General features: G+C 42.7%; 6 protein-coding genes and 1 non-coding gene across 7 annotated transcripts; 4 read left to right on the top strand and 3 right to left on the bottom strand. All coding sequences in view use genetic code 12, as the record gives it.

The window, feature by feature from the left end:
• Positions 1-14: 14 nt before the first annotated feature.
• PSN45_003630 (alpha-L-arabinofuranosidase) lies at positions 15-1577 on the bottom strand (the record flags this gene model as incomplete). The annotated part of the gene is made up of 1 exon (XM_006684100.2): positions 15-1577. One exon carries the CDS (start codon positions 1575-1577, stop codon positions 15-17), a length of 1563 nt encoding a protein of 520 aa, XP_006684163.1.
• Positions 1578-2456: 879 nt separating this feature from the next.
• On the top strand, positions 2457-3992 carry PSN45_003629 (uncharacterized protein; the record flags this gene model as incomplete). The annotated part of the gene is made up of 1 exon (XM_006684101.2): positions 2457-3992. One exon carries the CDS (start codon positions 2457-2459, stop codon positions 3990-3992), a length of 1536 nt encoding a protein of 511 aa, XP_006684164.1.
• Positions 3993-4199: 207 nt separating this feature from the next.
• On the top strand, positions 4200-6635 carry PSN45_003628 (uncharacterized protein; the record flags this gene model as incomplete). The annotated part of the gene is made up of 1 exon (XM_006684102.1): positions 4200-6635. One exon carries the CDS (start codon positions 4200-4202, stop codon positions 6633-6635), a length of 2436 nt encoding a protein of 811 aa, XP_006684165.1.
• A 354-nt stretch (positions 6636-6989) lies between these two features.
• Positions 6990-9389, top strand: PSN45_003627 (uncharacterized protein; the record flags this gene model as incomplete). Its single annotated transcript, XM_066158124.1, has 2 exons — positions 6990-7621; positions 7652-9389. 2 exons carry the CDS (start codon positions 6990-6992, stop codon positions 9387-9389), a joined length of 2370 nt encoding a protein of 789 aa, XP_066014221.1.
• A 105-nt stretch (positions 9390-9494) lies between these two features.
• Positions 9495-11166, top strand: IZH3 (inc metabolism membrane protein; the record flags this gene model as incomplete). Its single annotated transcript, XM_066158123.1, has 2 exons — positions 9495-11084; positions 11128-11166. The coding sequence occupies 2 exons, from the start codon at positions 9495-9497 to the stop codon at positions 11164-11166; spliced, it is 1629 nt and encodes a 542-aa protein (XP_066014220.1).
• Positions 11167-11437: 271 nt separating this feature from the next.
• PSN45_003625 lies at positions 11438-11527 on the bottom strand. Its single transcript has one exon. It is a non-coding gene; the product is annotated as a tRNA-Tyr (tRNA).
• A 597-nt stretch (positions 11528-12124) lies between these two features.
• Positions 12125-13625, bottom strand: PSN45_003624 (uncharacterized protein; the record flags this gene model as incomplete). Its single annotated transcript, XM_066158122.1, has 2 exons — positions 12125-13277; positions 13591-13625. The coding sequence occupies 2 exons, from the start codon at positions 13623-13625 to the stop codon at positions 12125-12127; spliced, it is 1188 nt and encodes a 395-aa protein (XP_066014219.1).
• Between the last annotated feature and the right edge of the window lie 336 nt (positions 13626-13961).

The following is a 13961-nucleotide window of genomic DNA, read 5'->3' as shown; positions in this document are numbered from 1 at the left end:
ATCTATAGCCATATTTAGTAGCTGATTTCTAATAAAGTGAAAGAATGCTTAGCAAAGGTAAATGGAATGGCATTATTAATATCCTGAGAAAATTCGACATCAGATTCCTTCACAGAGATTTTTTCGGGTTCCTCAAAACTGTTATACGCGAAGACATCATCGTCGTAAAGTAACCATTTGTGGACTTTGGACACCTTGGAAGTAAAGGAAATCTTGGTATGAGCATTTTCCTTATCGCATCTATTAACCACAGCAATGTAAGTCTTGTCACCATTTTGAACGGCAGAAGCGTCCAATAACGGAACCCCATAATTGCCCTTAATCCAAGTGTTTTGGCCACTATTGTTTCCAGCTTCACCTTCGTACATGGTGGTTTCAACGTGCAAGTTCAAGGCGTTTCCCCTCATGTAGTTGGAAAACAACCGGAAGGGATGGTAGGTAGTCTGCAAAAACATCGTGGATTCGTTGGTCATAATGGGTGCAATAACGTTCACCACCTGCGCAATGTTGCACATACCCAAACTTTCACTCTGTCTGACAAAAATATTTAACCAGGAAGCAACAGCAATGGCATCACTGAGAGTGTACCTTTCTTCAGCTCCCTCGACCCCGTCTGCTCTCTCTGGGTCCCAGACGTTCCACTCATCAAAACAGATCTTGACCTTTTTCTTCTCTCCGTTGAGCGCAGTGAGTCCATTGAATACCCGAGGGTTCAGAGTGGTTGCAAGATCAATGAGACCCTTGGTGACCTGAATAGCAGCTTCGGCCGCTACTGGAGCAGTGACATTCTTGAGAAAGTCATCGTTGGCGGTATACATGTGAATAGAGTGAAAGTCAACCCAGTTGATCAACTTGTCCAACACGTAGTGGTCCCAGTTGTCGATACCAGTGCACCCACAAGACACCAACTGAACGTTGGGATCCAAAAGCTTGATGGCCTTAGCCCATTCAGCCGCTTTGGTGGAATATTCTTCCTGGCTCATTTGGCCCACTTGCCATGGACCCCAGACTTCATTTCCAAGACCCCAGTACTTGATGTTATAAGGCTCTGGATGACCATGCTTGCGTCTCAAGTTGGCGTAGTATGTGTTGGCACTTGAGTTACAATATTCGACCCAACCAAGAGCTTCATCTAAGGTTCCAGTGCCCATGTTGAGACAGAAGTAGGGCTCAACGTCCATATAGCGACACCACTCCATGAACTCATTAGTACCAAACTCATTACTTTCCTCACCTTTCCAGGCCAATTCAGGTCGTCTGGGACGGTCCTCTTTAGGACCAACCCCATCGATCCAGTGGTAGGATGAAACAAAGTTTCCCCCGGGCCATCTTACAACCGGCATGTTGAGATCTTTGATGGCTTGAGAAACATCTTGTCTGTATCCCAATTCATTGACCTTACATTTGGGGTTTTCGGAGTAGTCGACCAATCCTCCGTATATACATCTACCCAAATGTTCCACGAAACCGGCGTAGATTTTTTCGTCAATGGCAGATAAAATACGTTTGGGGTCAACACTAATGGCTGAATGTTCAAGCGACTTTACGGTAGTCACGGTTTGGCCAAATACAGACATTGTGGTTGAGATTTGGAGGACGCAAAAATGTTGGAATAGTGCCTGGAGGAGCCATGTTCTTAAGTACCCCACATGCCCAGCTTCAAAGATGGGGCGCTAGTGGAAAAACTAATTATCGGTTTTATGGCCCCACATTACCCCATGTTTGTGCAAGCGGGCCAATAAGTGCGGAGATACCCCATTTTAATTTTGCTGGTATAGGGGCGGCCAAGGGGGGTTTGCTCCACTCGGGTAACCTCCCTCAGGGATACAACAATGGACTGGAATAAATATCGCAACAGGTTTTACGATTTACTAGGGCCAATGCGGCAATGTCTCTCAATCGGTTCTCCATATGCGGGGCTTTTGCAACTGGCAAGTAGCAACGGAGCACAGGAAAACCCCGCGATATGCGGATGTCGCAAAAGCCCCTGGGAGCCAAAGTGACAGATGGATTAATTGTGCCATTCCAACGAGGGGGAGGCTTGGCTTGATGATAGGAAGCTCTTTCTAGGGTTACCTCTCTTGTTTGTCAGAAATTAGCTGTAAGATTCCAAATTTTGCAGTCAATTCAATAAACGGGATGCGACTTTGGATAAACAGAATGACAGCAACGAGGGGACACTTTGATATACGATCTACCATTCACAATAGAATCCCTGACACCAGATTGGTCCCTTCACCCAAAGCAAAAGTAGCCTGTTATTGACCCCATGTCGCGACGACATCCTGATACAAGTGATCTCCTCCTTTGGGGTCAGTGGGTCTGTACCCGATCCCGTAAACCACAGATACTAAGAATGGGGTCTCGATGTGGGGCTGACATACCCCCACCAAAAAATGGAGCTGCCTGGTATATAAGCAGCGCAATTTTCACGATATCACCTGTACTCGTCAGAAATGGCTCTTAATCCTAAGTTATACCAATTTCTCATCTGTTGTTTTGCTTCCATTGGAAGTTTTGCTTATGGGTACGATCTTTCGGTCATTGCCCAAGTAGTGGCCTCTGAAAGTTTTGTCAGTCTGATGCACCCCACTACCAACGAGTCGAGTGCTGTGGTGTCGTTGTTCACAGGAGGTGCCTTTTTTGGGTCATTCTTTGCTGGCTACTTATCGGACTACATTGGAAGGAAGTACACTATTAGTGTTGGGTGCTTGGTGTTTATCTTAGGAGGGATCTTGCAAGCTGCATGCACAAATATTGGAATGCTTTTGGCCGGCCGGTTTATTGCTGGAGTAGCAGTTGGAAAGCTTTGTATGATCATTCCATTGTTCCAGGCCGAATTATGTCACCCTTCTATCAGAGGAACTGTCACTTCGCTTCAACAGTTCTTTTTGGGAATTGGGGCTTTGGCATCTTCATGGATTGCCTACGGGTCTTACATTGGTTTGGCAGGCTCGGAAAAACAATTTAGAGTGCCCTTGGGACTTCAGGTGGTGCCCATCGGATTATTGTTTTTCGCAACCTACTTTCTTCCTGAAAGTCCAAGATGGTTGGCTGCTCATGGTAAGCAAGACAAGGCCTTAATTACACTTGCCAATTTGCATTCAAATGGGAATGTTCAGGATTCAGAGTGTAGGGCTCAGTACGAAGAGATCATTGAAGAGGTGGAGTTCGAGAAACTCAATCCTACTTTGAGTTGGATTGGTCTTTTCTCTACAAAGGACAGAGCCAGAAGAGTGGTGTTGTGTTGCGCGTTGCAAGCATCTGTCCAGTTGACAGGGGTGTCTTCCATTCAATATTTTAGTCCTACAATTTTTGCCAATATGGGGTTGAGCACAGGAAGAACATTGCTTTATCAGTCGATCAACTCGATCATTGCCTTGATTGCCCAAGCATTGTGTGTGTTAACCATTGATAAGACTGGTAGAAGATGGGTTCTTATTTCCTGTAATGCCTTGAGTTGTCTTTGCTTTATCGTTGCAACCATTTTGTTGGCTACTTTCCCTGCTGCTACCACTACCAGTAGACCCGCCCAAATCGGATTTATCGCCAGTACTTGGATCTACAACTTTGTTTTCAGTTACGGAATTGGTCCTCTTTCGTGGGTGATTCCTTCTGAAAGTTTCAATTTGCAGATGAGAGCTAAAGGTATTTCGTTGGCAACTATGGTGTCCTTTGCTTTCAACACCATGTTTGGCCAGGTCACCACCGTTGCCATGGAACAAGTTGGTTATAAGTTCTACTTCACCTTCTGTGTGTGTTGTGCCAGTAATGCTGTGTTTTTCTGGGCTTTCATGCCTGAAACCAGAAGAGTTCCTCTTGAGCTCTCAGACGAATACTGGAGAGAAGCTCCTTACTTTATTCCCGGATGGAGGCCAACCAGAAACTATGACGAAGACTTGAAAGAAAAGATTGAGCTTCTCGAGACAGGAAGAAACTTCGAGGGAGGTTCTGTTGACGACTTCAAGGTTGATGTTGAACATAACGAGTAATTGTGTAGCTATTCCACTTATACTATTGTTAAGCTAGTGAAACCGGTTTTCATTTCTCTATTAATGTATAAATATGTGTTTGCAAAAGTGACATTTTACCCCTTTAACCTGGGACCAATTTGCAACTAGTTAGTTTTTGCGACCCCAAATTTTGTCATTGATTTAGGTTTTCGAGGCTCTGCGTCGATAACATTTACAATATACCCAATGACACAGACCAATGCCTTTCTCCTGAACTTATCTCCCACCGAGGAGCATTTCTTGAAGAAGTTCTTGATGGAAAAGCGGTTGGAAACTGAACTCAAGCTATTGGCCAGGCCTGATTGCTTACAATTATTTGGAACTCCATTTGACTCCAAAACCACCGATGCTGACACCGATTCATTCCCATTATCGAGATACTTCTTCAACAATTACATTAACAGCTTCCCATTCATTACCAACAATACCAAGAAAGATCAAGAAAAGTTTTGGAAACATACGGTTCAGCCGTTTGTGGAGAGTGTGAATCAAAAACAGCTTTCCAACTCCAATGATAGGAAAGAACACACAACAAAGAGGAAACAAATCAATACCAAGTTTGTGAGCGGATTGGCACTATTCTACAACTCCGTGCTCGTCACCCCCAAGGACATGGAGTACTTGGAAAGTGAACATTTGGCTCCTAGCGATGTCGGTAAGCTAGATAAGATAAGAGCACATAAAACACCCATGCTCCAAGATTTGCACCAGAAACTCAATTTCTCCAATGGATTGAATATAAACATAGTAAGCGTTGACAAGGTGCATGTGGAGACCACTACGACCTGGTTTGGCCTTTCTACAAAGTCTACACACCATTATGAATTTGTTATCCAAGTCACAGAGCAGGACTCTGGAGATCAACACTATGTTTCAAGGCCGTACCATGAATTCAAGCACTTGGAGAAAACCCTCCTCAAGAAATTCCCGGGAATCATGAACATTGAAACTAGTAAACTCCCAGAAAAATTCAAAAACGATGCCAATACGTTGATAAAGGAGAAATTAAGAATATCTCTAAGAGGATATTTGACCCTGCTACTTCAGTTTCCTGAAATAGTTAGCAGTGAGGAGTTTCAGTACTTCATTAATGAACACAATTTCCATACGTTGAACGATGAACAGAAGGCAGATTATGAAAAGAGACATAAACATGAAAAACATCTATTGATGACGCAACTCGAATTTCAGAAGGAAGTCAGCAAGCTCATGATAGATTTCAGTAAGCAGTTTGATGATTTTAAGATCCAGCTAATCAAAGAACCGGATACGTTGGTCAATATATTCAAAGAAATCGGTGCCAATAAGGAAATGACAAACCTATCTCCTCTTCTCAAGATATTTATTGATTGGTGTAAGATTGAAATCAGTGCCACTGTCTTCCAAATCTTCTTGACTCAAGACAATTCCAACGAATTGTTGCATAATGTCAAAAAGTTCCATCGATTATTCCCGTATGGGATAATGTACAATATTTTGCGGTTCACGAACCCAATGAGTATTATAAGCAGGGTCATAAGTCTTCTTTTGATCAATATTCCCGGTACAAACAACAAGAATTTGTTGTCATGCCTCTTTATCATGTTGCTAGATGAAGACTTGAATGGGTACGAAGTTGAAGTCAATAATGTCAAGCTCAAGTTGAAAGAGTATCCTAACTTCATTGCTGCAATTGAAGCAAACATTGATAACAAACTCAATGAAGCACACCTCGATATCGAGGAGGCCATTGAAGACATCATTGGTTCTATTGAGGAGGTTAACAAACAAGAGGCCATGGCAAAAACCAAACTACGTGATTCAGATGATCTTTTCAACAACTTGAAGCAGCTATATCAGATTAAAGTGAGACAAAATGACAAGCTCATCTTGAAGTCATTGTGGGAAGAACCTGAGCTCACCAGGCTTATCAAGAACTTTCTCATTATCTTCTACCATCCATTAATCGAACTTCTAAGCAAAAGTAAGATGCACATCTTCTTCAAGGACCTTCAAGGATTTAACGATGAGTTGATCAATTTACTTGTCCGGATCAACGAAGAAGAAATATACTACCTTAGCTCGGTTGAAGTCTTCAACAGGCTTATGAAGCTAATGGATGATCATATTGGGATCTTTTGGAAGTTCGTGCATAACATGTACAACAACGATGACAGCCATTTGTTCTTGAAGTTGATCCAGTGGATTGAAAATTTCCTTCTCAAACTCCGCTTGAAGTATGCTGATATCGATAAAGTCACTTTGGATCTCCATCTCAAGGATCAGGAACTAGATGAAGAACAATTCTTCAAGCAGCTACACGAAAGAATGGACAAGATCCTCCTCAAGAGGAAACTATTCAAAGAGCACTATCAACAAACGGTGGCCCAGAGAGAAAAGCACGGAAACTCGATTGAAAACAACTGGGACCAGCTACACGAAGCGTTCAACGAGTACGATACGAACTTTGGGCTCGACATCGACGAGCTTGAAGAGCTCAACTTTGACATATCTGAAAACACCGATATTGAGTTTCTGAAAAAAATTTCTCAGCTTCAAACCTTCGAGTATTCCACTAGCGAGCTCGACAAATTCGATCCTCATATGGTGAAGGAACTCAACAGAGTTTTGCAGGGCATATAAACGTATATAGAAGTATACAAAAGTACCTTAATAGTACCGCTTGAGGCTTTTTCTGGGGCAGTGTACTGTATGCATGCCGCACAAAACAAGGCTATTTAGTTTAAGTCGTGTGTGCCATCGGCGAAGCTAATCCTTTCGCCTTTTTTCCTTGCGCATCACAACCCTACCGTTGCCAAAGACTTTTCATATTAGATAGAAGATTTGACCTGTTCGTGTTCCTACATTGCATACACCAGCGTCATACTTCGGACTCACCAGTAATTGATACCCGTTCAAACAGTTTTTAAATCGAACTCACCCTTCGCTGACCTTGCTACAGCCGTACTTATATGAGATCATCCCCAGCATTCAATCATGTTTTCTAGGCTGATTGTCCGGATTTTAAGAATCGTCATAGTGGTGACTATACTATTGAACGTCGGCTTGTTATTGGCCACCAATTTCAGAGGAAACAGGGGAATCGCCGTATTGAAACAAGCATATGAACATTACGCGTCCGACCGCAATGGACAACCATGGATGAATATCAAGGCAGAAGACCTCCACCAATACGGATTCAACAACAAGCTTCGAAAGCGGTTCGAGCGAGTCCGGAACAACAAGGACGACCGATATTGGCTTGCTCATACCGAGCTTACCGAGATTGAAACATACGTTGCCATCAAGCCATTTTTGAAGAACTCTGAGTATCTGGTGGAAGATGAAAACTCCTGGGTCAATAAAAATGAGCTATTCTACGACCCCCGGTTCACTTTATCCATATACTTGAATGCCATTAAGCACAAATACACCCAGGCTTCTATAGCCCAAGGTGGTAGTCTTAAGGAAAAACCGGACTTGAACGAGCTCACCAGAATCGAATTGCCGTTCAACTGGGTGGACTGGTTGGACTTGACGCTGTTGAACGAAGAGTTGGCAAAGCCCATGGACCAACGAATTGACTGCCCCTATATAAGAGGAGGTACCAATAATGACCCCGATCCGGAGTATTTCTGTTGGGATAACATTCGTTATAGCGATGACATGGTGAGAGATTTAGGGTTCAGAAACAGAAACCAACTTCCTAGATTCATCATCCATGGTCACTCGACACACGATGACAGGCCTTTCAATGACTTCAGAGTCATGGAAGCCAAGTGCTATGCGTTGTCCCAACATCTACCAAAACCCGTCAAGGTGGTCATCTTGAATGGAGAAGGTGGAACTTATGAATTTGATGTGAAGCAAAACACCAACGAGAAAATGATCACTTCCGATTTGATTGACTATTTTATTGATACAAACATGTATGATCGGAAGGATTTGAAACCGGACTCGTTGGTCACAATCAATCATATCAAGGAATTCGACGACTTGAAGGCCAAGGTTATCCCCAGAACCTTGTCAGAGTCGGAGGACTTGGTGGGAATGTACAACATCTTGAGAAAGACCCTGAACCCCAGTGCAAGCCGTGAGCTCAAGTTGACGGAGGAAATGTTTCATTATAACAAGGATTCGATGAACAAGCAAATTGAGGAACTCGAAGCAAAAGGTGCCTCGCAGTTGACCATCAATGAGGAAATGTACTTGCAGAGCATCAAGTATTGTGCCGAATTCCCCAATTCTGATGACGAGGAAACCTATTTCAAAATGGCCACCATCAGAATCGACGACGACAGAAACAGAGATAAAGAATGGGGATGGCATTACGACTGGAGGTTTTTCAACGGCGCCTTGAATTACGATAGAATCGGATGGAATGAGCAGGAAATGAACTACAGGTCAAATATCATTTTGGACAGACTCTTAAGAAACTGGAATCGATTCGCTGAAGAAAAGGGGCTCATCAGCTGGATCATGCACGGTCCATTATTATCCTGGTTCTGGGATGGGTTAATGTTCCCGTTTGATTTGGATATCGACATCCAAATGCCTATGAGCGAGCTCGTCAGACTTGCCAGAGATTTCAACCAAACGTTAATTGTCGAAGACCCAGCCGAGGGGTACGGGAAATACTTTATCGATGTGGGAAGCTTCATCCACAACAGAGACATTAGTTCCAAGTCCAACCATATCGATGCCAGAGTCGTGGATGTGGATTCTGGTATCTACATCGATGTAACGGCTCTAGCCAAGTCAAAAGCAAATGCTCCTGAAGAGTACGACAGCAACGTCTTGGTAGATATTGCCAAGCCGCAAGATGACGATCAAGTGGAAATCTATAATGACAGAAGGAAGCATTTCTACAAGTTAGATCAGCTATCTCCATTAAGATATACCATGATGGGAGGAGTGCCAGTATTTATTCCTTCCACCATCACCAATCGGTTGGTGTTTGAGTATTCCGAGGGATTGACCAACTTGGAATTCCACGACTGGTACTTTGTGCATGGTCTTAACTTGTGGTTAAAGAATGATATAGTGGGTCTGATATTCGCAGACGAAGAGGTGAAAAATCCCGAAGGTGAGTACGACAGGGAAAAAATGTTAAGGAGAATAGCCAAAATGGACGACAGCGATATCTTCAACTTACTAGATACCTACGATGAGGTTCTCATGGAGTACTACTTGACCAAAGATTTGACCGACTATCACGACATGGAGAAACAATACTTATTTGATAGCTATGGCCGAGACAACAAGAAGTTGGACCTCGACCCACACATGAAAGACGAATACAATCAGTTTGTGTCAACCTTTAAGATGTCCAAGCCATTAAGAAAGTCCTTGTGGGATTACGAGAACATAGAACGTATCAAACACCATAACTCTTGATTACCCCTATTTATGCATTATAGATTTTCACGCAAATGCACGATAGCGGCTCGGGGCCGGCTCGTGCGCAAACAAGTAAAAAAAAGTACATCTTTTAAATTGACCATGTCTGAAATCACACAAGGACTTAGGAATAGGTTCCACAACTCCACCAAAGATTCCACAGAGGAGTTGTTGATAGAGAAATTAGACATTTTCTTGTCGTCAATAGAGTCCAGGTTAGACCAGTTTGAGAGGTACTTTAAGTTCAACAATATTGAGGATCTTGATGAATACTATGAAGAGGAAAAGACCAAAGAGGTAGAGTCCGGAGAAGAGACCGACGAATCCCACCAGGGACATGGCAGAAGAACAAGTGTTTCCAGCGTTCTGTCGTTCAAGAGCTTTGCAAACCTAGATATGATCCACCAGAGATTAAAACTTATCAAACAATCGGTACTCAAATCGTCGATTCTGAACTTGGAATACTTGTACAAAACTTTGGATGATCTGTACAGCTACATGTTCAATTCTAGCGAGCCGTTGATTTCGAGTGATATATCTTTTGACAACTCAAAAGAGATCTTGAGTCAAAAGATCATCGACACTTTACAATACTTTGATGAAAGGCTCACCCACATAGACGATATGATCCAAAGAAAAACCAACCAAGTGATCACAGACGAGTCGATTTTCAACATCTTCAAGTTCTACAACTTCAACAAGGCATTAAAGCTTGGTCAACATAACTACTTACACTACTACCAGATGCCCCTCGGTTGGAGAGAAAACAGGTACATCATCAACGGATACCGGTTTTCCTTGAGCCACTGGTCGATGTTCAAGTCCATTTTTCACTTCAACCACAACGAGTCCATGAATATCTGGACCCACATAGTGGGATTGGGGATTCTCTTTTATTTGGGGTTGGTGCACTTACCATCCACAGAAGTGTTCAGCAAAAACACATTTGAAGACAACTTGGCCATCTACTTTTTCTTGTTCTGTGCAGTGGCATGCTTGACTTGCTCCACTATTTGGCACACATACTCATGTTTTGCCAGAATATCGACCAGGTATAATTGTGCGTGTGTGGATTATACCGGAATAACCTTCTTGATCACATCATCTGTTGTGTCTGTTGAGTATGCAGCATTGTTCAACTATCCCAAATTGTTCAGGACGTTCATGACCATTTCGATTGTCAGTGGGGTTGGAGGTTTGGCATTCAACTGGTCTCCGTACTTTGATAAACCCGAGTGCAGGTCCATTCGAATTGGTTACTTTGTTGGTTTAGCAGCTTTGGGGGTTGGAACCGTCATGCTGTTGTGCTTTTACGAAGGGTTTGTCAAGTCGTTCCAGTTCATCATTCCTATTTTCTACAAGAGTTTTGTTTGGTACTGGATTGGTGTATGTTTCTATGGTGGACTCATTCCAGAAAGATGGAGATATGATGTGATCATAAATGAAGACGAGTGCTGTCAGCATGAGCATAGTGCTTCTGACATTTTGGCAGGAAACCCAGAAAAGAGTGGAGAAGAAGAGTATAAAGACATTGAAAACGATATTACTAACCAGATCTTAAATGAAAAACCCCCATCTGACCACGAGTCTGAAGCAATGGAACACGAGAAGTTCAAGTCCATTATTAACAAGCATTTCCCTGAACAACCAATTCAAACCAACTATAAGACCGATTTCTTTTCTTTATGGTGGGTGGACTACGCATTTTCCAGTCACAACATATGGCATATCCTAGTGGTTTTTGGCGTTCTTGGTCACTACTCGTGTCTCTTAGAAATGTTTTCCAATATCTCTCGTTAATTATATATGAATGCATGATTTTCATCTCACCATTGTTTGGTTGCAAAGGGGAAATTAGGAGGAAACGCACTCGGCGGGCATTAGCTTCGAAGGGTTTAAAAAATATTTATGGCCATTATTGTTGGCATACTAGGATTGGCCATTGTTGAAGCTATACGTGTTCTTGCCTAGGGGTGTAGAGACTATGTACAAGCTGCTTCAAATAAAAAATCTATTGTTAGTTGAAGGACGGTGACCAAAAAAATTCTCCCGGGGGTGAGTCGAACACCCGATCTCAAGATTACTTTGAGGTACTCATTACAGTCTCGCGCCTTAGCCAGCTTGGCCACCGAGAGGAATTTGCGAAGAATAGTTTTTCTCTAAAATTTATCCTTGCATGGATCTCAATAACTAATCCTGTTATTCTTCCAAGATTTAGGACATTCCCTAAAAAGTTTTTGAAATTTGCTGTTGTCACATACACTATTTGAACGGCAACTTTCACCAAGACATTCTGTAGTAGACGCGGCGTTTTGAATTTTAGTAACGAACCAAAGTTGACGAAATTCCGTACCGTTTAGTCGGTTATAATTGACATACGTAGGAACTCTTGAGACGATGAACATGAAACACAAGTACTGTACGACTTATGAGCCCCAAAAACCATGATTTATGAGTAAGGAGTTTTATTGCTCGCTCATAATCAGATTTTGTTGCTATTCATCTGTTTGCGGCTGAAGATCTCCCGGAGGTCAATGATCGGCGGGAACAGAAATAAATGTCCACTCGAATTTAACCTTCCCACGTAAAGCAAGCACTGACAAGTATCCACGAAAAAGAATCAAAAGGTGAACACAGAGTCTTATATTAAACTACAGATTTGTAAAGAATTTCAAGTAGGCTGCGAAATTACATGCAAATATATTCTGTGCCAGGTGCAAGTATAAACAGAGCTAGTGGTTGTGAAGGGTCTCAGATTGCTCCTCTTTTCTTGACATGGCAAGATTGCTATATGGTGAAGAAACGATTGAGGGAATTTGTAAATCGAAAAGATCAAGATTGAAAGCTGGAAATTCATTGAAAGAAGATGAAGCTTTTTGTAAGACACTTTTCACCTTCAAATAAATACTCCTGGAGATGGTAATGTCCGACTTGTATTGCAAAACCAAGTCAAACATGGTCTGAAGAACCGGCAAGGCTCCCAAATCACCAGTGATTGTAATAGAATCAGCAACTCTGCAAGTTATTTCCAATAGCTTCACGCATAGGCCTGGGCCATTGGACTCAAATGCAAAGCTCAGTAGACTAGAAGTCTCATCCAAAAAGTCCCGTGCTATGGAGACAGGGTGTTTGTAGGACAAGTAATGTTCTGGTTGTACATCAGTGGTGAAATTGTTTTCGTGACTCAAGTTCCATACAAGAGCCCTCATCCAATGCTTTGACAAGGTGACATTCATCATTTGAGTTTCCCCACAGGCATGTACTATTTGTATATCCTTCAACTTACTGTTGATAGTTTTGATCCAGCTTCTCCTGGGAAACCAGTTCAGGTGGCTCGCACTTAGATAATTCGTTTGCTTCGTGGTATAACTGATCAAGTTGTCAAAAAAGCTCCGATCTACCAACGCAAAGCACTTGACAAGCTCCTGAAATCCAGCCAACAACGAAGGATTCTCATCCAAGTCTGATGTTGGTAAAGGCAACGAAGACTCTAGACATACCGGGAGATTCTGTTCTATGCACATATACCTCTCACTGATCAAGAGCATATAATGAATCTTGGATAACAGGTGCATTTCCAAAGTGGAATGACCCTGCTTCATCCGCCAGTGACGCATCCGGAAAATTTGGGCTATATCAATGGCCTCTTTCATACACAAAAGTCCACTATCCATGTACCCTTCCACATTGACATAGTAAATGTACTGGAAGAAAGATATCAAAATATTATCAACCGAAGGGAGAGCCCGATAATTGATTAAATTTCGGGCTCGAACGCTTTCTTGGATGAGTCTGTCGATGTCAATATGCTCCAAGTCAAAGTTGATAGGGTTGTCTGACTTGAGAAATGTTAGCTGATTGGCAATTGCAGCAGCCACTGCACAACTGAGCGAATAGCACAAAACGTTATCTATGGATGCTGGTGTAGTGGAGGTAGGATTAAGGCTTTGGCACCGAGTGGACAAGCTACGAGCTGGCAAAATGGGCCAGTTTCCATAATACCATTTCCAGTAGATATCGATAAAAGGTAGTAAAATTTCTTTGGAGATAATCTCCTCCGCTGAACCCAAAGTGTACACCCCAAACCCCGTACCCCAATTTCCTGTATTTGAAAAAACCTCTAGCGCAGTTGCCAGCTCATATTGTTGGTTTTCTGGAGAATCGATCGGGTGTGGATCACCAGTTGGCCTCTTTTTACGCTTGAAAGTACAAGATTTTTTGAGCCTCAGGCATCGTGAGCAGGGAAGATTGGAGTCGCACTTAATCTTGCTGTTTGCACATGCATCACAAGGAGTGGTATATTTCTGTCTGCGACGGCCATTGGCCTTGTTGGTGTAATTGCCAAGATTAAGGCATTTCCACTGCGATTTCATTGGGGTAGATTCTCAACCGGAGTTGTGGGTTTTTATATCGGTTTCCTGAAGGGGAGTTCCGTTGCGCAGATTACCCCATGTTTTATTTTTGAGTGGGGTGCATGATTGGCCCAAAAAGGTTCTGAGGGGCCACTAACGGGTAGGTGGGGGTGCGTACCCCAAACTTACATCAGACGTGGTTGGGAGGTACGGGCTA

Source organism: Yamadazyma tenuis, chromosome 4 (genome assembly GCF_029203305.1).
Source record: "Yamadazyma tenuis chromosome 4, complete sequence".
NCBI classification, from domain to species: Eukaryota; Fungi; Ascomycota; class Pichiomycetes; order Serinales; family Debaryomycetaceae; genus Yamadazyma; species Yamadazyma tenuis.
The sequence above is the reverse complement of the archived record's forward strand: the minus strand, read 5'-3'. Positions and strand labels throughout refer to the sequence as shown.